The sequence below is a fragment of the Schistocerca gregaria genome, chromosome 2 (assembly GCF_023897955.1).
Source record: "Schistocerca gregaria isolate iqSchGreg1 chromosome 2, iqSchGreg1.2, whole genome shotgun sequence".
In the NCBI taxonomy this organism is placed as follows: Eukaryota; Metazoa; Arthropoda; class Insecta; order Orthoptera; family Acrididae; genus Schistocerca; species Schistocerca gregaria.
In genome coordinates this window covers 432382968-432407251 of record NC_064921.1, presented here as the reverse complement: position 1 = coordinate 432407251, position 24284 = coordinate 432382968, and the positions used below count along the sequence as shown (strand labels likewise).

The 24284-nt window shown below is 43.8% G+C and overlaps 1 protein-coding gene across 8 annotated transcripts in view; it reads left to right on the top strand.

Annotated features, from left to right (window-relative positions):
* LOC126324633 (unconventional myosin-XV) overlaps positions 1-24284 on the top strand; it is a 921967-nt gene that overhangs the window by 448991 nt on the left and 448692 nt on the right. For 3 of the 8 annotated variants that reach the window (XM_049995081.1, XM_049995080.1, XM_049995078.1), the window contains exon 1: positions 798-3083. The exons of 4 other annotated variants lie outside the window; for them this stretch is intronic. In XM_049995081.1, coding sequence (XP_049851038.1) covers positions 1995-3083 — 1089 coding nt within the window. In that variant the 5' untranslated portion in view covers positions 798-1994. Of the gene's footprint in view, positions 1-782; positions 3084-24284 lie in introns of those variants that run through there. One more of the 8 variants, XM_049995077.1, reaches the window with a different exon arrangement.

Genomic DNA, 24284 nt, shown 5'->3' with positions numbered 1-24284 from the left:
AGTTGAATTTCTTTGTTTTTACGCCTTAGAATATTTCATTTTACCCGCCAGAAGGTAATTACCGCCAAATTGGGATCCTCTGTGTTAGAGGGTAGAAACTATAGGGGAAAAAAAAGAGATTGCATTTCATCCAACATATAACTGAGGACGTAGGGTGCAAGTACTGTTCTGTCAATGAGACGAAGAGATTGGCACAGGAGAGAGTTCGTGGTGGGCCGCATCAAAGCAGTCAGAGAACTGATGACTCAAAAGAAAATCGCAGTGAGCTCCGCTGTAAAGTTGGGTGTTTGTTTTGGGGGAGGAGACCAGACTGCGAGGTCATCGGTCTCATCGGATTACGGAAGGACGGGGAAGGAAGTCGGCCGTGCCCTTTCAAAGGAACCATCCCGGTACTTCCCTGGAGCGATTTAGAGAAATCGCGGAAAACGTAAATTAGGATGGCCGGACGCGGGATTGAACCGTCGTCCTCCCGAATGCGAGTCCAGTGTGCTAGCCACTGCGCCACATCGCTCGGTCTCCGCTGTGAAGTACCGAGGCTTGGGGAAGGGATAGCAAATGTTGAGGAGTAGCCGCCGAAAAGACGTGAGCGTAGGACGGAGTCCCGCAAAATGCTGGCTGCGCTGCCGGTGTCGGTGTGAGAGAAAGAAAGAGGCCGCGCGCGATCGCGTATTCCGGGCGAGCGGCGGCGCGGTATGTGGCGCGGCTGGGCGCAGCCGGAGCGCCTGAGAGCAGGAAGCCCGGCCGGTGGCTGTGGCCGGCCGCCCGCTCCGCGCAGACGCGCCAGTCCGCCTCGCGCCGCCGCCACGGCAGGGTCAGCTGCGCGCGCTCGCCGCTCACTCCACCGCTGCACTCACGCCCCTGTATCAGCGCGCACACTGTACAGGTTCCTGGCGTCTTCCGCCTACCTCTGACAGCCGGTGTCGCGACTGCTCTGGCCGACACCGTCGATCGGCTGTCGACGGCCGTGCCCGTCTTCCCGAACGACAACTTGCATCTCCGTGCAACACCAGCAGGGTTCTGGTCGTTCGTGATTTGTGTCGGAGGGCGCGTCCGCCGGAAAAGAACAGCTGGTGGTCGGGGAGCGTCGGCGCGGACTCCCGGAAGTGGCGGCTGCGCACACGTCGGCTGCCTGCGGGAGAAAGTCGGTGAGCGGCGGCCCGACCAGCGGGATCTCTGGCGGCTGTCTGCGCAGCAAGAACGAGGAGGCGGCCCGCTCTGCTGTTCCCTTCTTGCACCTGAAGCCTCACCGCTGCGGAAAACCCACCCTCCGTTCTGTGCTGCAGTCAGTTCCCTGACGATGTGTGCGTCTTAGTGTTCAGTAACTACGTCCTGAGAAGCAGTGTTCCGTGTTTTCGCAGAGCTGGTTCCCTACCGCGTTGAATGTGCGTGATATGTAGAACTTATTTGTCGCCGTCATACTTCGATGTTGATCTTTCGGACAGAGCTAAACCGCAGTTGAGTAATACAGCTTTCTCGTTTACATGCATACCTGTTTCACTCTGGACTTATTTTGTCTGTAAGTAGCTGAAGCCGACTTCCACGTTGTATTACGTTGGAGCGGCATTGCCCAGTGCGGAAAGTTCATCAGTTACAGATGCATTTTAGAACGAGTAAGTACGATTTGGATTATACCTGTATACATCGAGTGACTGGAGCAGTAATATTTACCGAACCGTCATTAGTAGAAATTTAGAAGTGAAAATAAAACTACAATTTGAAAACTTTTGTCTCTCTCGAACTGATTCAGTTTTCCACTGCAATGTCAGTAAAATCTCTGTGAAACAAGAAGGAAATATGATGACCAGACACTTGCTGAGTTCGCCAGAGATCATTTTAGTGTAAACTGAGTGACTGAAAAGGAGACCTTACTCGAATTGGTCGAACCTGGAAGTAGTGCGTCAGTGTCCGGTGTCATCCAGCCCACGGGTGTAGCGTCTCCGAGGTGCGAGAGGTGTAACCGGAGCCGTGGGAAGCGAATGCGCCGGTAGGCGACGATGGAAGGCGCGGGTGAGTCCGGCCCCGGCAGCGGCGGCACGGAGCCCTTCCTCAGACTACGCAACCGCTCCACGTCGTGGTCGGGCGAGTCGCCGCTCTACAGCAACGAGCAGTTCCTCAGCGTGCTGGCGGGCAGCTCGGCGCCCTGCTGCCCGCACGGAGTGCCCATCCGCAAGCCCGGCGACGCCGCCGACCAGAGCTACGCCGTGCCGCAGCCCTCGGCCCACTGCTGCGCGCACGTGCACCGCGACTGCCACCGCCACCATCACCACCACCATCACCACCACAAACAACGAGGCGCGGAGACCGCTACCGTCGAGGCAGAAAAGGTCCGGAAGTGCTCGTGCGCGTCGCAGCCCGGAAACGCCGCAGCGACACAGCTGACTGTCGGCGAGGATGTCGTTACCGCCCCGGCACGCGTGTCTTCGTCCTCCTCGGACGCCACGCCGGTCGTCAGACACACGACTATTATCCGGTCCGGATCCTCGGCGAGGCCCGGTTCCGAAATGCCGACCCGCCGAAGATCGAGATCGTCCAGCCGCGGCGGCTCCGTCGAGGACCTGCCGGCTGTGGTAGTCGAGGCGAGCCCGGACGGCAGACGCCCGTCCTACAGCCACCAGCAAGTGGCCAGGTCTCTGTCCGTCGACGACGCGCCGGACGTAATCTACCGCGAGGAAGCTAGCTTCGGCAGGAGGTCTTCGTCTTGCTCCCACAGCCGGATCGTTCTCGAGTCCGACGCCTCAGCTGTAGACAACGGCGATCGCCACAGGAGCAGCAGGACGTCATCGTGTGAAAGAATCGAAACAGTCGTACACTCTAGGCGACAGTCGATGGCGACCGCCCCAGAGGAAAAGCCCACGGTTAGGAGAACTTCCATGTACGGAAATGTGGACGCCGACGGCTCCATCGTCATCTTCCCTCGCACGTCCGAGAAGAGCTTCGAAGCCGAGAGGCCGCCGCCGATCGACGCCAAGGCGCTGGACATACGCCCCGCCCGGCACGTCTACGCCAACGCCAGGACCCCCCCTCGCACGCTCAAGTCGCCGGCCAGTCTCGCCGAACTCTGCGTCAGAAGGCTCATACGATGCGTGAGTACCTGCAGGCGTTGCCAGAAACACGGTTTGTTTGAAGCCATCTAGCTGGCACAGTGGATAGGCCTTGAAAAACTGAACACAGATCAATCGAGAAAACAGGAAGAAGTTGTGTGGAACTATGAAAAAAATAAGAAAAATATACAAACTGAGTAGTCCATGCGCAAGATAGAGAACATCAAGGATAGTATGAGCTCAGGAGCGCCGTGGTCCCGTGGTTAGCGTGACCCGCTGCGAAACAGGAGCTCCTTCGTTCAATTCTTCCCTCGAATGAAAAGTTTAATTTTTTATTTTCAGACAATTATTATCTGTCCGTCACTTTTTTTGGAGTGATTATCACATCCACAAGAAAACCTAAATCGGGCAAGGTAGAAGAATCTTTTTACCCATTCGCCAAGTGTACAGGTTAGGTAGGTCGACAACATATTCCAGTCATGTGTCGCACATGCCATCACCAGTATCGTATAGAATATATCAGATGTGTTTTCCTGTGGAGGAATCGGTTGACCTATGACCTTGCTATCAAATGTTTTCGGTTCCTATTGGAGAGGCACGTCCTTTCGTCTACTAATCGCACGGTTTTGCGGTGCCGTCGCAAAACACAGACACTAAACCTACTACAGTGAACAGAGACGTCAATGAACGAACGGACAGATCATAACTTTGCGAAAATAAACTTTTCACTCGAGGGAAGACTTGAACCAAGGAGCTCTCGTTCCGCAGCTGCTCACGCTAACCACGGGGCCACGGCGCTCCTGAGCTTACACTGTCCTTGATGTTGCCTATGTTGCGCATGGACTACTCAGATTGTATATTTTGCTTACTTTTTTTCATACTTCCACACAACTTCTTCCTGGTTTCTCGATTGATCTGTGTTCAGTTTTTCAAGGCCTATCGACTATGCCAACTTATAACTAAATCTGAAGGTGGTGCGATGGGAAGGTTCCCTTGTTAGAACCAGTTTGACTTTCGCCTCGTGTTTTCAGACCGAGCGAATTTGTCATGTGGGGAGACAATGGACTGCCATTCGGGAAGATGGGCGTTTGAAGTCCTGTCCGGCCATTTCGATTTATGTTTCCTACAGTTTCCCTACGTCGCAAATGGGGGAATAGTTCCTCTGAAAAGGATTCCGCCGATTTCCTTCCTCATTCCAAACTTGTGTTCCGTCTCTAATAACATCACCATGGTCTAGACGTTAAGCTCTAATCTTCCTTTATTTTCTTCTTTTTGGCTGTCTAACCACTCTTGTAATATATAACAGCCAATAAATTGTACTGGAAAAAGAAAAATATTCTAAGTGCCTGATCAGCCGTTTGTCAGGAGAATGAAAGAAAAAAAGAACAGTTTATCTCTGTTTGCAAACATAAATGATTTGAACCCCAAAAATATTGAGAAGGCATAACTGTTACCACAGAAGAATGTTGCTCAGTGCATCACCGCAAAAAATATGAGACAAATTAGAAAATAAATACTTTATATTAAGAACGTTCTAAGTGCCATACCAGAGAACTTACTGATTCTATGAGTCAATAAGAAACTTCTTACAAGTTGATTCTTGCAAAGAAGAAAACAGTAACCAGCCACTATTAATAATGCTATTTATTGACACAATTAGCGCCGTCACTGGTTTCCAACCGACTGGATCATAATCAGACGGCTGATCGCATTTATGTTGCATTTGTTGTTGTTTACAGCAGTTGCTTGTTTTTTTTTTTTCAAAAACTAATGTAAACAACAACAAATGTAATAAATAGCATTGATAGTGGTTGGTTGCTGTTTTCTTATTTACGAGGATCAACTTGTATTTTGTACACAACCACGGACTCAAAAGTCAGTTTTCGACAAAATAGCAGACAGATTTTGTTACTAGTGTCGTTAATACTGAGGCACTACGTTTTATTGACGATAATACAGGCACAGAAATACAAAATTATGTTTTTAACTTGAAGAACCGTAGTCAACAAAAACACTACTCATATCTTTTAAATTTTGGAAATCCAAAGGGAACCACAACTTGGCAAAAAGAGCTGCCCCATCTGATAAACACACGTATGAAAGACTTTGTTCGTCGTTTGTCATCTAGGTCAAGTTTAGGCACTTGTAACAGAGTTCCCAAAACATAATAAATAGCACTGAAAACGAGTTTTGTGAAAAAAGTGACACTTATAACGTTTTCCATTTCAATTCTTCAGCTAATGAAATACGCGAATCATTCTTTGTTCACTGCCATAATTGATTTAGAACTGTGACAGGTCATCTTCAAACGTGGCTTATGAGAAGCTGAAGATGCCCATGATCGTATATTGTAATTTTTTTCAATACTGTTATGCCCTACAGTGAAAGAAATCGTAAATGATCAACATTGGAAATAAACTTGAAGCTTATTGTTATACATACCGTAAAACACAGTAGAATAATATTTGTAACTGGTAAACATTGAAAAGTTCAAATGGCTCTGAGCACTATGGGACTTCTGAGGTCATCAGTCACTTAGAACTACTTAAACCTAACTAACCTAAGGACATCACACACACTCATGCCAGAGGCAGGATTCGAACCTGCGACTTTAGCGGTCCCGCGGTTCCAGACTGTAGCGCCTAGAACCACCGGCCACTCCGGCTGGCCATTGAAAAGTCCTAACATATTTGTTTTCGACGCTCTGTGTACACAAGTAGCATTAAATTGTGATGCTGAGTTACTGTTCATCGTGTTAGTTGGTTTCTGCTACACGGTCACACATAATTTATTCGAATCAAATTGTTGATTAAGCTGCCATCTCTTTCAACCTAGATATCACGCCTCATGTAAAAATTTGATATATCCGGTCTGTACGTTCTCTTTATGCTATTTCTTCATGTTCATACACGTTGTCAGATCATGATGTTCCTTTTCATACTGAAAGGGTGCTGCAGTCTTTTTAGCTGGAAAACAACGTAAATCTGACTGAGAAAGTATAAAATACTATGAAAAGTGACCTATCTCATATTTTACTGCTACGTGTGTACACAGGGACCCGTAACAAAAGCGCTGGGACGATTGCACGATTTCAGTGCAAATGTCGGTGTCTGTACTTTGAGAATAGAAATGAACTTCAAGTCCACAGTGTTTATCATTCAAAATTGCTTCATTCTAGGGCACTTTGTCACCGAAAAACATGCAGCAAACGATTAGTGTTGTCTTCTCATAAGTGTGTTTCTTACAACTGAAGATGAAGAGTCATTTTACGAAACTGTTAATGGTAATGAAAAATGCTAAATATTTTAAAAATTCAGTGGCTAGTAGGTGTAATGTTATGTTATAGTACCGCCAAGGGTACTCTCAACATTTCACGTGTTGGTAACATAGCTAACGCACACTACAAGAACGAAAGCACGTCATTTAAGCGTCGTTTCAAAGACAGAGAAGATGAATTGATACAATCATTACTCCTATTCAGTGTCTCAAATACAGGCATCATTTTTTTAGTTTTAATGTCTCGTTGACATCCAGATAAAAATGTAGTGCTCTCTCTCAAGTACAGAACGTACTAGTATCTTTATTACCCTGTCCTATCCAATTTGCGATAAGACTGCCAAAAGCACGTTGAGTAAGTCCGATTTAGATTTCACTCTCGTCATCATTACAGAAGATGTAAGTTGGACATAGTTTTTTGCTTCTGGACACCATTCATATTTGTCAAGGCAGAGTAACAGTGATATGCAATTTATAGAAACTTTATTCACAGGCACAAACACATTTGATTTATCTAGCACAGACAATCTGACAGTGTAGGTTATCGACGTATTTTTTCCACAATACGACGACGAATCTGCATCGGTGTCAGCTTATGGACATTGTGCCGCGGATCAAGGTTCCTTCTTGTTCTGTTTACGGTCATATTGTGAGAAGAATAACTACTTACAGGTTTTTCCCTGTACATGAGGCGTGTCTATTCCAGTGTCTGCCAGCTGTGATTTTTCAGCACCCTTCCGCCAGGAAGACCATCATGTATTCATTTGCGCTGCCATTCTATGTATATGCCCGTTGCCCATTGTTATTTTAACCCTGATGGGAATCCAACAGTATAGGTGGTACAAGTTCTTTCTTTGTAAACAGTCGTTCTCGTAGACGAGCAGCAAATTCTCAAAATCACACCAATGAACAGAAACCCACCACGTTCTTTACCTACAGTTCGGCGTATGCTATTATTCCATTTTGATTCCCAACGAATTGTTGCCAGACTGAATGAGAATGAGAGGGGATGTGTGAAGTTTAAGTGGAAGGACGGTCCAATTGGCAGAAAGCTGCACGCGAAAGACAGAGTCAACATAGAATTTCGGCTGATCGCCGATATGAGTACATACACGCAGTTTGGTCATTTACGTCTCGATTGCAGTATGGATGGCGACAGTGCAGGAGGTTCTCTTTCGAATTGCACAATGCAGGTGTTAATAATCTCAGGTGCCTTTAATCAGTCCATCAACAAACACTAAACGTTTCATCATCAGTGGCCGTAGCTGTAAGGGAGAGCTATTTTCAAGTAGCTGGGTCTCATCCTGTCAGAATGTGGTTACAGATAAATTTTGTTCTAAACAACTGCGATAAATATTCATCTTGAGGTTGAAGCACACTCTTGTGTCTGTGTTTGCTTACACCATTAGTTCAGGGTATTTTCCAGAAACATTAAAATATGCCATTGTTACGTCTCTCTGCAAGAAATGTGTCAGTAATTACGAGCCAGTCTCACTTCTTACGTCATCTTTCAAACTTTTGAGAAGCTAATGTACTCCAGAGATGTCACTCACCTGAGTAGTAATAAATTCTTAGTCACTCATAATTTGGATTTCAAAAGGGGTGATCTACTGAGAAAGGTTTATACTTTCACTGAGCACATAATGAAAATTTTAAATAATGAAACGTCACCAGTTGAGATCTTCGGTGACATACTGTGTCATTTATAAATCCTATTAAGGAAATAAAGTTTTTAGGGATACATGATTCATCTCATAACTTGTTTAGTTCGTATTTAAGAAACAGGATAAAGTAAGTTACACCCACTAGGATGTACGAGTTCTATAAATAGGGTCACCATATCGCCTTCATGAGCCTAGAAATCAGTAAATTAACATATTTCGCATATTTTCATTGTCTGATGTGCTACGGATTACATTCTGAGGCAACTCCTCATGTAGAAAAAAATTATTCATTGCACAAAAGAAAATAATTATAATAATATGTGGCGTCCACACAAGTGCACTACATTTTGGAGGCATCTGCTTGAACAAGTGAGAATATTAACCACAGCCTTGCTATATATTTATTAAATTGTGCAATTCGATGTTATCAATTCACTGCAGTTCTAGAGCAATAGTAGTGTTCCCCAAAACAATACTAGACGGAAAAATGACCTTCACTGCCTTCTAATCTAACCGTAGCGCAGAAAGTAGTGCAAGACTAAACTATACAACTACACAGAGTGTCCGAGGAAAAATGATCAATATTCAGAAATGTGACAGGAATTATCATTCGAAGCAAATATGGATTTTAAAACGCATACTTTAAGAGCTATGATCACTTCCACATCTTCAATATTATGAAACAAAAGTGTTCTACTCCAAGTTCTTTGCTTTCCATATCTTGAGAGGTGGTAGTATGGACTAAAACAACGAAAAATGTTTCAGTAAACAAGTTCTCTAAGTGCATAGCTTCGCTTTTGTGAAACACTTCTCTTCTACTGAACAAGTCGTCATTGCTACTGAAGTACGCATTTTTGACCCCCTTTTACTACACAGTTTTTTGTTCTTGTTTTGGTTCATACTACCTCCACCCAAAAAATGTAAAACAAAGAGCTAGTAGTAGAAGATCGAAGATGAAGAAGTCGTCACGGCTCTTAAGGTATGCATTCTACGTCTTGTGGTTTATATCCTTTTTTTGCTTCGAATGATCGATCCTGTGGTATCCCTGAATACTGATCTTTCCTCCTGGGACATTCTGTATTTGATCTATGAAACAAGGGCTAACCAACGAATCTGTAGTCGGATGTAGTACGACTGATGACCGGTGCTGTAACAAGCGTAGCCAATGAAGTGAAATTCAAGAGGTAACGTTACGGTCAGCATCGACGAGTGTAGTGTGTTGAGTTCCTACGTAAGCCGAGTATGTTTGCGTAGCGTTTCCTGGCACGCGTGCAGTTTTGCCTGGAGTCAGCTATATGCTACGGAAAGGTAACAGATAACAGAGAATCGGAGAAGAACCACTGCATTTCACAAACGTGCACTAACGTCTAGGTCCCAGTGTTCTAATGCGGAAGTAGTGTGTAGGTGTGAGTGGGGGGTTTGTCACGCTAGATACTAAGCGGGAGAAATTGTAGTCGTAAGCTGTACTACTGATTGTTAATGCGTTAAATAAAGCAAGAACCAAGTAGATGCTAAGTCGCTTCGGCACAGTGCTTTGTGAGGTTTGGTCCTGCTGGAAGTGTTGTGGCACCTTGGACATGGCACCGAGTTTAGTATAACTGTTATAAGGGGAATGCCCTGCTTAATATGTAGTCCGATTCAAGGTGTAGTTCGGCAATTTTCACATACACAAAGTATAATGAGAGATGAAATTCACTTGAGGTATCACAAAAGATGTCCTAAGAGCAATCGAGAATAATAGTCAAAATCTCTGAATTATTTATCTGTCACTTATCCATTCGGGCCGGCCGGTGTGGCCGTGCGGTTCTAGGCGCTTCAGTCTGGAACCGCGTGACCGCTACGGTCGCAGGTTCGAATCCTGCCTCGGGCATGAATGTGTGTGATGTCCTTAGGTTAGTTAGCTTTAAGTAGTTCTAAGTTCTAGGGGACTGATGACCACGGATGTTATGTCCCATAGTGCTCAGAGCCATTTGAGCCATTTTTATCCATTCGGGTTATGACTTTTTGCGAAATGCGCTGCTAGCAAGCAGCACAGAAGTGAACCGATTGCTAACGCAGAAGAAGTGCGAAGTTTTGAGCGTTATATCTTATAACAAATGATCAATTTTAGCCTCTGTAGCCACGAAGTAGCTGCCTAGTGCAGCGAAAGTCACGAGTTTTAGTACTAACTGGAACGCTGGTGTGGGTTGTTAAAGTGTCGGTACCAGGGCTGTCCTTCACAACTGCACAAAATAATGGTATCAATTATCTTTCGCGCGCGCACGCGCGCGCGCGCGCGCGCGCGCGCGTGTGTGTGTGTGTGTGTTTCTTTGTATTACTAAGCAGCTAAAACGGTGCACACTTCTGGTTGCAAGTTACCCTATCTAAGGGCTTCCAGGGACAACAGAAATTTGATATTTTACGTTAAAGGCTTAAACAATAAGTCCAGTATTAAAGTTAAAAACTGTTTACATGTCTTGAAGCAGCGTAACTCACAACGCGCAAATTACCCAGACTACATTCATCCATTATTTGAGAATGAGATCACTTGGCGACTTCAAACAAACTCTACGCATAATATCAAACCTTCAAGCTGACATCCCCCAAAAAACAATGAAAAGGGAAAAATTATCGCTCACTACATTTCCGTTATTAATGCAGGAAAGCTTCAGTATCAGGCACGATGTTTTGATTTATTACTTCTTTATTACTTTATTAGTAATACATTCTGCACGCAGTATCCACATATAACACTGAATGTATCTGCACAGTTATATCGTTGTACGATTCACAGTTCAGGAGCTGCGTGAGAAGCTAGCTTTTCTTAAAACTCAGCACAAATTACCCAGACTACATGTACGCATCGAGTGCTTGATAATAGTGCACTTAGTGATTTCCAACAAGTTTCAAATATAATTTTAAACATTTTACATTTTTTATTAGTCTATGGGCGAACAACCCGAAACTAATAAAACCAACATAATTAGTGTTTCACATCATCATCCATAAAGATTTTACATAGTTAACGTCAAATATTCAACAAATTAACTGATCTGTAAAGTAGTCTGGCGTCTGAAGCTGCTTTATACATGGGAGCTCGATTCCTTAAAGAATTCTAATACAGTTAGAGAGCACTAGGGTGGTGTATTGTCTTGTTGTAGGTACCAGTCGCCTGTGGCGTGCTGGAGGCGAGCATACCTTGCAGATGAGCGGAAAGCACCTTCTTGTACCGTTTTCAAGTGTCAGATAACGGCAGACGTATATGGGGATCCAGATAATGTCATGAAAGAAATCCCCCACAAACAGGGTGTATCGCCTCACATCGATTTAGATGAACTCGTACATAGCCATCAGAGAGAGCCCCACTGAAGATATCCGCGATCAGGTGGTGATCAAATGGTATGATGCTGAGCGTGTTGCCCATCCTGCACTTGACTGTTATGCCTCTCTTTCACATGAAATGCCGAAATATTCCAGTCACTATGACGACAGCAACATCCCGTTTCTGGAACTGCAGCTACCTCTGATTCAGTTGCTCACGCGTGTACATATAAGATAGAAGTAACAACGAAAACCGATAAGGTAGACGAGCAGGTTATACGACTATGCACACAAATGCCAGTTATACAAAAAGAATCCTAGGAAAACCAGTTGACCAGACACCTCAGTACACCTGAGTAACATCGTGCAGACAGTATATTGTTACATATTGCTTTATTGAGGATTAATCCATAATACTTTTAATATTGCACTGCATATCAACATCAAACTATTAATAACTTCCTACATACGTACTTTCAAAATTAAAATAAAATCAGGCATAAGTTACACGAAAGTAATAAGATACATTTTCTGGCGGTGTAGTACAACTGGCAAATGTTGGCTTCCCGCTGTGCTTCTGCATCCAAACCTGAGCATATCACTAGAATTTGAATCCTTAACACCAGTTTTGCAAATAGGATTCATTTGAGGTAAATGCTCCTGTCCTATTTAGATGCTGTGCTAGGCGACTGTGTCCCGCTGAAAGTTGAAAGTTGGCTACTGCTCCCTTCCTCGGTTTATTCCTGAATAGTTTCCAATCTTCTTACGTGTTTTCCCAAATTTTCCCTTTTGATTCACTTGTTAACTCTGGTGTATCGGATTCTATAATTGTTTTGTGAATAAGTTTCTTAAGAGTGTCAGATGAAATGGGTTTTTGTTACCTTGCATGTGTGCCCATTTTTCGACCAATAGATGAGCAGTCTCGTTCTTATTGAAACACTCTTTCTTTACTTCTGCCCGTGGTATACTTAAGGTCTAGTCTTGTTTCATTTACGGCTGTTACTTCTGTGGGGTCGTTCGTTGACATACAGCTGTTTTAGAATCAACCAGTATTACGGTTTTTGTAAATAAGATGATTCTTTATATAACGTTATTAACTGCTAGTTACACTGCATTTATTTCAGCGTCAAAGTTCCTTATGTGTTGCCTGACAAGGGAGTACTGAGAAAATAATTTGCAGTGCACCTCGGATCCAGCTGAATCTAATCTGTGATAAAGCCGTATATATTCTAAGCCATACTTCTTTTGGGCATTTTTCGTGCAGCATCTTTATTGCAGTTGGCTTCAGCAGCATATCTGGAGTTTCCTTCATAGTAAGGCTCCTTGTCAATTCGTTTTTCACGCCTATGTAATGCAAAAGGCTGACAATTCCTTTTGGGATTCTCTGTAGTTATATTTATATCTAGGCGGTTGAGTATCTTTTTACGTGCATGTACTGGCGTTTGTGTTTTTTAATGAGATGGGAGGTGGGGGGGGGGGGGGGATAAATTCAGCTTGCAGCCAATGTGATGGGATACAACTTGCAGTTTCAGACGAATGACTAGAGAAGGATACATGGAGAAAGAACTACAACCGAGTTAACGTTCTGTAATACACTGTGACGTTTCAATGACTTTTCCAATTGCTTCATATCATTACACCTTAGGAATTACTGTGTCCAATCGCAAGTTTTTTAATATTTTTTATTGTACCATTACTAGTTTCAGGCCTGAGCCCATCGTCAGACGTTGGCGTTGATTTCTTTGCAAGTTTTACATTTGTGACTTAAAAAAAAAAGAAGCTCCTTTACATACTGTAAGACAAAGGTTTGACTTTTATTTTTAATCCATACTGATCAATGAAGATTTATTTAGTTCAGTTCATTAATCAGTACGAATTGTAAAAGGAAAATCAAACCTCTGTCTTATAATATGTAAGGAGGGCTTTTGAGGAAGACATAAATGTAAGACTTGCAGAGTAGTCAACGTTACCATCTGACAATGGGCTCAGGCCCTAAACTAATAATTTTACAATAAAACCAGTTCAAGAAAACTTGTCGCTGGTTGCAGTATTTCCTATGATGTAATTTAGGAAAACAGCTGTGGTGTTCTCTAACCAAAGTGGGTAAAATAATTCTTCGTGCCACTATAGAGTTTTCGTTATGTAAGCCGCGTCAAAGTAAAGTTAACTCGGAAACGTTTGAGGACCGTTACATTGTTCTCAATCTCAGAAGAGGATAACTCACACTCATTTTCTGATCGAAAGGCTTGTAGACGTTTACAGCGAGTGAGGGTGTTGGATAATCTGATAGATGGCAACGCACGGGCGCTGTGCAGCTTGCAGCTCGTGAGAAGCGAGCCAGAGGCCAGGGGCCGGGGAACCGGTTTGCGTGGCTTTCTCCAGAGCCCGGCCGGCTGCGATAAACACACCGACCGCCGCGCGCCGCACCTGACGCGAGCACAGCTATGCGGAAGCGACGAGCTTCTGACGCCGTATGTAATTCCCACCTACCGCACATTATGAGGGAAGGAAGTGATCGCCACGGTGCTACGAGGTTCGTGGGTGGAACTCTGTAGCCGTCAGTGTGACCGATGTGACGTTCAAACGAACTAGGTGCCAGCGAGGTTCTTCGATTGTAAAGACGCCAGCAGCCGCAGACCGTAGTCAACATCTGGGGATTCACGTAAAGTCCATATGCCAATGGTTGCACTGCGCAGGTCACGTCAAAAGCATCACTGATACCATGCCAAGTTACCATCGTTAACTAAAGCTGTATTCAACCTAAAGATTGTTCCGAAAACTTCATTGCTTCACTAGGCATCTTCTGTTGGAGGTGATACGTCCTTGCCTTTCTGCGACCTTTGAAAAGACTTTCCCAATCATAGTGGAACCTACAGTGAAATATGGAGTTCCAACCACGGTGCAACTTGGCATTTTTTAACACTGATTAACATGCCATAGGTGAGAGAAGCGGTAAGAGACAGAAAAATTCGAGATCTAACTGGGGATCGCACCTTCGCCCTTTGGATTAGTAGCTGGCTACTTACACAGTTAACCACCGAACTAGTAGAGAATTATAACCTACTAGAGCATTTTTCAAAAAGAAAAGCATTTGCACAACTCTGTTGTCGCATAATTTTCAGGACAGAGTTTGCACCAAAAGGATTTTTTTATATACAGCAAAAAAGAAATGTTAACAGTTTCATAGATGCTATGGTAAAGCGCTCATCGTTCCAACCGTTGCTTCAGCACCCTCAGAGCCTTCCTAACTTCGCCCTATTCAATTGAACATGGTATGTCAATGGCTTCGTACCAGTTCCAGCAGAAAACTGTAAGAGGGTCTCGTCGTTATCGCAGAATACGAACTACGATACAACATTGTACTTTTCACAAACATAAAGCATTCCCAGAAGTGAAAATAACAGTAATTACGATAAAAAAATCCTACGATAAATCGGCGATTGAATCCTCATAACACGTCCACATATGTTACACATGTGAAGTAAGACTACGACATTATTGACCTAAACACAGTAACTAATCGATAAGTATTGTGATTTGAGCAGCAAAATAAGTGACGATGGACGAATTAAAGATGATATATTATGCAGACTAGTAATAGCAAGGTAAGCCTTTCTGAAAAAGAGAAATTTGTTAACATATAATTTTATGCATTAGGAATTCTCTTTTGAAGATATTTGCATAGAGTGTAGCCTTGTACAGAAGTGAAATGTAGAGAATAATCAGTTCACAGAAGAAAATAACCAGAATGAAAAATGCTCCTATCGTAGCATAAAAAAGGCGAATATGTCCTCGACAAAATTAGGAATGTAAGATAAGGGAACCATCTTTTCGATTTATTTGGCAGCTTCAAAGAGCTTGAGTTCACTGCTCGATGGTCGGAGTAAACATCACGTCACGTCACGCCACTAGTTACAGCAGTGGAGATTACAAAATATTATTACTGTTATTATTATTATTATTTTGCTTGGGATTACACAAACATACTACCAACAGCTATCTACAGATATACAAACATCTACACAAAGAAACCACAATACGAAGAGACTGAACAAAGCCACATACACGTAATGCATTTAGCGAAAGAATCTTGGAATGATACCGACTGTATACAAAATGTATTGGAGAGCATAGGCCGGGAGATTAAAGTAATAATGTAATTAGTCAGTTGGGAGGAGTTGCTTTAACACGAATGAAGCATGAGGTTGGAGAATTACGTCTCCACATTTACTGAGCATGTAATGAGTGAAGGCGACAGCTACCAGCCACAGTCGCAAGTCCTTCACTTAGCAAACAAAGGCCAAAAGCTTAATCTGTTGAACGCCCTTGAAATCAACATACATCTGGCCCACAGTCATGATTGAATATTAATTGGCCAGTCACAGCTGAATATTTCTCCTCTTATAAATATTACTTAATCGTCACAATTTTCGGATGCTTCTCAAACAGTCTGTTCCATTCTATTTCTCCATTTTTCATTTATTTTACTGTGATTGTTAATGTACTCCATATATTCTGGTGTTATAACTGACAGTTCTGTTTTTTACTCTGTTTCTGTATCACCTTCTATATGTTACACCATTTCAAGTTTTCTTCAGTACTCTTGTCACGTACTAATTTCATTTTATTGAAACTGTTAATTTAATTTAAATTGATTGGTACACAACCACTGTTTTTTCGAGTTCAGTGTTAATGTTTTTCTGGTCTGTTCCCTTTATATTTATTTGCTATTTAACTTTAATATTTTAATTGCATTACCACTGCGCTGTCAAAAATGACATATTCTTTGTGTTCGTAACTCACTCTTTATGTATAACATCTTTTTCAATATTGTTCACGACTTCTTTGAAGACTATAGTCAGTTATAAACTGTTGATGGCCTCTTAAGCCAAAAACCAGTTAACAAAATAAATTAATACTGTAGAAATATGTATCATTGTGCTTTTCATTTGCAATTGTTAATGTAACTACTGATAGTAGCTGCATCAAATTTCATAAACACACATTACTATCTCGTATAAAGTCAAAAAGGTCTTTGTGTCTTTGAGTATCTTCCTGACACACAAAACTGGGCACTTGTTTCCAAAGGGCTCCTTGATTTTCAAAAGGTCTCGCTGTAGTCTGAAGAAACGACAGGGAGACACAAAGTGGTTTATATCTCCTCCTTCTTTCGTCTGACAGTCGCAGAAAGGGTTATCTTGGATGCTTATCCGATATAAGTAGGAAACAGCTGAAACATAGTTATTACGCATTAGAAGCTTATAATTTAACTCTCGAAACTGGTACATAATACTGTGGTTGTAATCCGTCACCTTGGCTATCCATTTCTAGTCAAATTCAAGTTATCAATTTTTCTCCCGAGTTCGAGGTGATTACTTGACTATCGAGCACCGATGTCTCAGGGCGAATAATGGGCCGTGCTTAGTAGGAAGATTAGTGTTTAACGTCCTGTAGAGGGGTCATTACAGTCAGATTCACGAACGAAGGCGATTCGCGCGGGCCGAGGCATGGAGTAATGTTGCTGGTTACAAGCGACAATTGTGGTACCCACATATACATGTTCTGCATTTGGAGAATGGATGTATCCTGTAAATTATGCCTCTCGTTCGCTTATGTAGAATTTGTCGCTTGCCACAACCATTAGCGCTGACAACTCGCAACGAATGGAATAAAAAGTCACTTAATAACTCGCCACGATCACGTTCAGTGTTTGTATTGCCTACAGCATACACAGCAGAGCGGTCAGAACACTATCGAACGCTCATTAGGTGTCGGAGAACGTGTGACATAGATGCGCAAAAACAAGCCAAAACTCGACCCCCATTGTTCGTAACTCCAATAGAGATGGATCACGAGCTATGATTGGGACGGATATCAGCCATGACCTTTCCGGGGGTCCACTCCACCATTTACGTTAGCAGTTTATGTGAAGCATTGGAAACCCAAATCACGATGACCGGACCGGGACCTGAACGACCTTCCTCTTGTTGTTGTGGTCTTCAGTCCAGAGAACGGTTTGATGCAACTCTCCATACTCGTATACGAGTCCCATTGTCTTACCAAAGCGCCACCTCATTCGGTAAAAGCCCCCTGGTTTAAATTACGCTATTACTTTCACTGACTTAGCTCCGAGAGTGTAATGGTTTCCTTACGTACGTTAACATCCACCGTTTTGGATATTACTGTAGAATCTGTATTGACGAAAACGATCTACTTTAGTTGTGAAACGATGGGTCGTTATCGTTACACAGTCATATCCAAAAGGAAAAAACTGTAGTGTAGATTACTTTTCTAGCGACATCCTTGGTATCTATATTATTTTTTGCAGCTGTCACTGTCGCAAGTTAACAGTGATTACGAAAACGGAATAACGGGCAGCAAGTACCAGTCTTCTAACGTCATTGAGAAGACCATATCGGCTGCAAACGGAAGAATAAATGACGTTGTTTGCCAGCGTGTCGTACGGTAGGACGGAATCTGCGTGTACTGGCGTGTCGCCCAAGGCCGTCTTCTCAAGGTCCTGCCTCTTTCTTGTTTAGTATTAAGACGGTATGCTGGAACTGGATTACCTTTCGCGTAACAGACAAAGAGGGGCATTCCGGCTTGTGAGATCCATTTCAACCGGTCTTCTTGTTTATATTTCGTTGTCACGATCACGGAGTTTCTTTCTTTTGCACCATCGCCTGTAAGTCTGTAGCAGACCTTGTCATTTAAGGTAGCCTAGCGGACACGCCGATCAATTGGGGCATTAGTGCATGTGCATGTGAAAGTCACAGTACAAAAAAGGATACGTGTGACAGAAATGAACTTTATACCACATGTAGGCACAGAAATTCGCAAACGATGTAAGATTACTGAACTCTGCGTGATCTCAGACTTTGAAACTTCTGCATGGCGTGAAGTTCAAAACTGCTACAATTCACAAAAAAACGTTTATGTATAAGCGCATTTTTAAACCCAGTTTTCTTCAGCTGAATGCTTTTCAGACTGTGTGGTTGACGCCACACAAACTTAATGACCGAATTAATATTAAGTTTTGTGTCTTTCAGCAGTGAACAACTCAAGATAGATTAAGTTATCTTTTTAAATGCATGACCTTTAGCAAGTATCAGTCGGTAGAGCCGAATGTGGCAAACTTGTGAAACATTAACAACTGCAGTAAATGCTGGTACATTATGACATTACATCATAGTATTCGCTAAAAGACGACAATGTACGTCTTCTAAATGTTGTTCGGCCCGTGTATATCAACTTGCTGGTACGTAGATAGCTGTGAGCCACATGTGGTCTTAGCGTACTTGGCTTGTGTTGATAAAGGATGTTTGATTTTTTAGGCACAGACTTAGGGGCGAGTAGATAATAATGAAACAGGCAAATAATCCTAATAAATATACATCCAGAAAGCAATGGTTTCGCCGTTAAGGTGTATGCACAACTACGATCACGTCAAAGCTACAATAATGTTACAGTCTAAGCCAACGTTTATTTCGAAATACCGCAAGTGGTAAAATACAAAGTTATAAACAGTCCTCATTTGAATGTATCATCCCGCCTGATACCTAAGTACTGGTAAACACCGTTTGGACAAGTGTTACCAGTTGCGGCTCGCCAACGCCATGACCTCTCGGATCCCCTGACTTGAAGCTATTGGATTTTTTTGTGAGGGGTTATTTAAAAGCTCTGGTGTACTACAGCCGTGTTGATAGTTTCGATGAACTTCGAGAACGCACTGTGGGTCATTGTTAGTACATACGGAAAACTCCTGAGATTTTTTACGTGTGTAGGCATCGATGAGGAGGCGTACTGAGACCTGTCTTCACATGAACAGTGGCCATGCTGAACATTTATTGTAATGTGTTTGTCCTCTAGTGCATATCTGCAGTGTGTTATAAGCTATTCAAGTGCTCAATCCAATACTTCGTATCGGGGTACCATGTGCTTTCACGCCTATGTTTATTATTGTTTATTTTCCATGATATTTTTATTATAGTTTTCTAGCATTCCCTGCTTCAGTCTTTCGTCCGTCATCTGAGTTCTCGTTGCTTCTAGATTAATAACATAACGCGCTGACGGTACTCGGCTGTTAATAATTAATTGTAGGGCACACGACGGAACAAATGCTTTGCTAGGATAGCGAAAAAAGGATTTATTGTATCAAATAGACAACATATTATACGGAAAATGTGTGCCTATTAAGTAAGTAAGTCGTGTCCACATATATACACATCAAAAAAGTTTTGCACCGCCCCGGTTCTAGAACTCCTGAAGATAGATGTTGACTGTGGATATTGTGTCAAAGACACTGTCCCTTTGACAGTTCAGAGATGTCACTAAACCTGCCCAGAGACGGAAACAACTATGCATGAGCAGCGCCTATTAGATAGTGGGGGTCCGACAGGCGATCCGTTCCAGTCATTCCACCAGGAAGGAGGTACACGGCTCGTGTTGTCTAGAGTTCAACCATGCCTAGACGGTCAGTACCGCGGTTCAATCGCGTCCGCATTGTTACTTTGTGCCAGGAAGGGCTCTCAACAAGGGAAGTGTCCAGGCATCTCGGAGTGAACCAAAGCGATGTTGTTCAGATATGGAGGAGATACAGAGAGTCAGGAACTGTCGATGACATGCCTCGCTCAGGCCGCCCAAGGGCTACTACTGCAGTCGATAATTACGGATTATGGCTCCGAGGAACCCTGACAGCAACGCCACCACGTTGAACAATGCTTTTCGTCCAGCCACAAGACATCGTGTTACGACTGAAACTGTGCGCAATAGGCAGGTTGATGTGCAACTTCACTCCCGACGTCCATGGCGAGGTCAGGTCCATCTATGCAACCACGACACCATGCAGCGCGGTACAGATGGACCCAACAACATGCAGAATGGACTGCTCAGGATTGGCATCACGTTCTCTTCACCGATGAGTGTCGCATATGTATTCAACCAGCAATCGTCGGGGACGTGTTTGGAGGCAACCCAGTCAGGCTGAACTCCTTAGACACACTGTCCAGCGAGTGCAGCAAGGTGGAGGTTCCCTGCTGTTTTGGGGCGGCATTATGTGGGCCCAACGTACGTCGCTGGTGGTCATGGAAAGCGCCGTAACGGCTGTACGATACGTGAATGCCATCCTCCGACCGACAGTGCAACCATATCGCAGCATATTGGCGAGGCATTCGTCTTCATGTACAACAATTAGCGCCCCCATCGTGCACATCTTGTGAATGACTTCCTTCAGGATAACGGCATCGCTTGACTAGAGTGGCCAGCATGTTCTCCAGACATGAACCCTATCGATCATGTCTGGGATAGACTGAAAGGGGCTGTTTATGGACGACGTGACCCACCAACCACTCTGAGGTATCTATGCCGAATGGCCGTCTGGGAGTGGGACAATCTGGACCAACAGTGCCTTGATGAACACATTTATAGTATGCCACGACAAATACAGGCATGCAGCAATGCAAGAGGACGTGCTACTGGGTATTACAGGTACTGGTGTGTACAGCAATCGGCCGGTCGAAGTGGCCGTGCGGTTCTAGGCGCTGCAGTCTGTAACCGCGAGACCACTACGGTCGCAGGTTCGAATCCTACCTCAGGCATGGATGTGTGTAATGTCCTTAGGTTAGTTAGGTTTACCTAGTTCTAAGTTCTAGGGGACTAATGACCTCAGAAGTTGAGTCCCATAGTGCTCAGAGCCATTTGAACCATTTTTTTGTACAGCAATCCGGACCATCACCTCTGAAGGTCTCGGTGTGTGGTGGTACAATATGCGATGTGTAGTCTTCATGAGCAGTAAAAAGGGCGGAAATGATGTTTATGTTGATCTCTACTCCAATTTTCTGTCTAGGTTCCGGAGATCTCGGAACCGAGGTGATGCAAAACTTTTTTTGCTGTGTGTATAATTAAGGCGAAGACGATCAGTGATATATTCAGAGCGATGCATACCAATCTCGAACTCTTACAGGAATCGGCGAAATGGCGCGAATAATGACGATAATGGGCAAGTGACACTACATTAGTTGTGTGTGGGTAAGTTGAAAATTTGGGTCTGATGGGAGGCGTGCTAGAGTAGTTCGTGCAGCTGTGATGAACACAGTGTCCGGATAGCTCAGTGGTCAGAGCGCCTGCCTAATAATCAGCAGACCTGGGTTAGAATTCTGGTTTGGCACAAATTTTCAGCTTTCCACATTGCTTTAAATCAGTGCCCACTCGCAGCCAATGTCTGTAATTTATGTGTGTCTGAACCATATATGTGGTTAGGCATCTGAAGCTGGTCGGAAGCCCGAAGCGAATAACGCTCTTGTAAAAATCAAAACCAACACACACTACCACATAGTAATATTTTCATTATATTCCTTTCTTTTCCTCCTTCACGGGAGAGGGTGGGCTGACTGCGGTATAACTTTCCGCCCTTCAGCCACAAGCATTTGCGATTAAAACGAATAGATTGATAACACTAACAAAGGTGGAATACTGGCATGGTTTTTTTAAAAATTATCAAAATGATAAAACATTAAAAACATACTTGTGTTCTGAAATAAATATTGATAAAATTAAAAAAAATCGTTCAAATGGCTCTGAGCACTATGGGACTTAACTTCTGAGGCCATCAGTCCCCTAGATCTTAGGACTACTTAAACCTAACTAATCTAAGGACAACACACTTCCATGCCCGAGGCAGGATTCGAACCTGTGACAGTAGCGGTCGCGCGGCTCCAGACTGTAGTGCCTAGAACCGCTCGGCCAATAAAGTTAAGACACAAAGAAATTACAGACATTCGCTGCAAGCAGGCACTGGTTGTTACCAATGGAGAAAGCTGAAAATTTGTGTAGAACCGGGATTCAAAGCCAAGTTTCCTGCTTACAAGGCATATGCTCTGACCACTAAGTCATCCTGACACAGTGATTATTGCTACCGCGCAAATTACCCTTGCACGCCTCCCGTCAGACCCAAATTCTCATCTTATCCACACACTACTATTGTAGTGCGCCTTGTCCATTATCCTCCTTTACTCGCGGTATTTCGCCGGTTTCCGTAAGAGTTCGAGAGTGGAGTGTATCTGCTCTGAAGTGCTCATTGGCCATATCGCCACATAAAATTGATGAACTTCAGAACTGGAAGTACCTAAACCAGGAGAGGATGATTTGGAAAAGAAGAAATGAGTAGTTCTAATGGTGTAACGTATGGAAATCCTTGTTGTTTATGGACTGTTTTTTTTACATATCAGAAATCGGACAGTACAAAGCTTAAGACTTAAGAGCTACAAATGGCGCTGCTACGATAACTACTTCAGTTACTGAAGGTAAGAGGCAGCCACTGAGATGATAGAACGATTATAAATAAGTATAGCAGAGGATAGGTTCGGTCCAAATACCAGGAGGAGACAATCCGGAACGGAGTGCTAAATGCTAGAGGTGCAGTCAGGCGGAGCTCGGCGGCTGTGATTGGCTGCTGCCGAGGCGGGCATTGCGCATGCGCGCGACCCGCCGCGCCGCCACGTACAGATATCTGCTTCGAGCATCGCGGGGCTCGGCTGGAATCGAGGCCGCGCGTGTCCGCCGCCGCAGACGTCTGCGTCGGCGAAAGGAAGCCGGCAGACAGGCTGCCTCCGGAAACGTTCACGGCCGCTCGCTCGAGAGTGCGCTCCATCAGGCGGAGGCGCCGCTGCCAGGGAACTGGGCTTCTTCACTGCTCCCCTCACATTAGTATATTCATCCGCGTCGCTGTAGCTGTGTCGTAGAACAGCTACTTCCAAGATATATACTGGAAGTTACACAATGTCGTTGTGGATCTTACAGAATAACTCAAAAGTGTATTTACAACAGATCCGCAGGGAAAGCTAGAAAAGTAACTTCACAGACGAATTGTGTTGATGTGTTCGAGTTTCTAAACAGGTCCGCTTTGATACGGTTTCCTTCCATTTTCGGAAACACACGTTCTTTGTAATTTTGTACCTAATGATGCGAATATGAATTCTTATTGTAAAACGTAAAGTTTCCCTGCTGCATGAAAAGATGCGTACAATGATAAATAAAATGTTCTCGAGGTTTCAGATGCGTACAGTTGCTGAAATTCAGTTACCAATCAAGTGGCTGGCGTCCACATCCTGGAGCTTTTGTAACTTTAGTCATTTGGCGTGTGTGAAACTTCGACAAGATTTTATTAACTGGTATCGATGTGAGAAAATCTACTCTAACATTTAAAATTATCCTACCCCATGGCTACTACGTCAAAGAGCATAGTAATAAACTGTATTTCTGGTAGTTATTACATGTGTGGTCAACTAACTCATCTTCGCTAAGCATAGTTACGGTCTTTGAACAGCGTGTCTGCCGTCAGTGGAAACAGACACATAGTGCACAATGGGGCACGTGAACATCGGACATTTCACTCATGCCACACTGTTACCACATTAGTTACTTGGTTACAAAAGTGGTAATTACCGAAGTCACCGTGGGTTACTGTCGCTTTTTCGTCCTTCGCACGTGGGAGAGTGGACAATATTGTAATTTTCCCGCCGGCCAGAGTGACCGAGCGGTTCTAGGCGCTACAGTCTGGAACGGCGCGACTGCTACGGTCGCAGATTCAAATCCCGCCTCGGGCATGGATGTGTGTAATGTCCTTAGGTTAGTTAGGTTTAAGTAGTTCTAAGTCTAGGGGACTGATGACCTTAGAAGTTAAGTTCCATAGTGCTCAGAGCCATTTGAACCATTTGTAATTTTCCCGTGTGGACCGTTCTGTGCACCTGGAAATGTTTTTTTTATTAGACTGTTTCGTTTTTGTTGACAAATTATACTCAGTGATGACACTGTAAACATAACTAACACGTACTCCATTATAAATATAAAGAAGCTCGTAAGAAATAGCTCCTACTGTAGAATAGGTTCAGAGCTAAGCATAAAATAACATATTTGCAGATTTTAACATAAAAACTCACGCCAAAGCGCATGGTGCCTCTAGGAAGCTATTCAGCAACACCCTGTCACACAACTCCGAACCAAACCG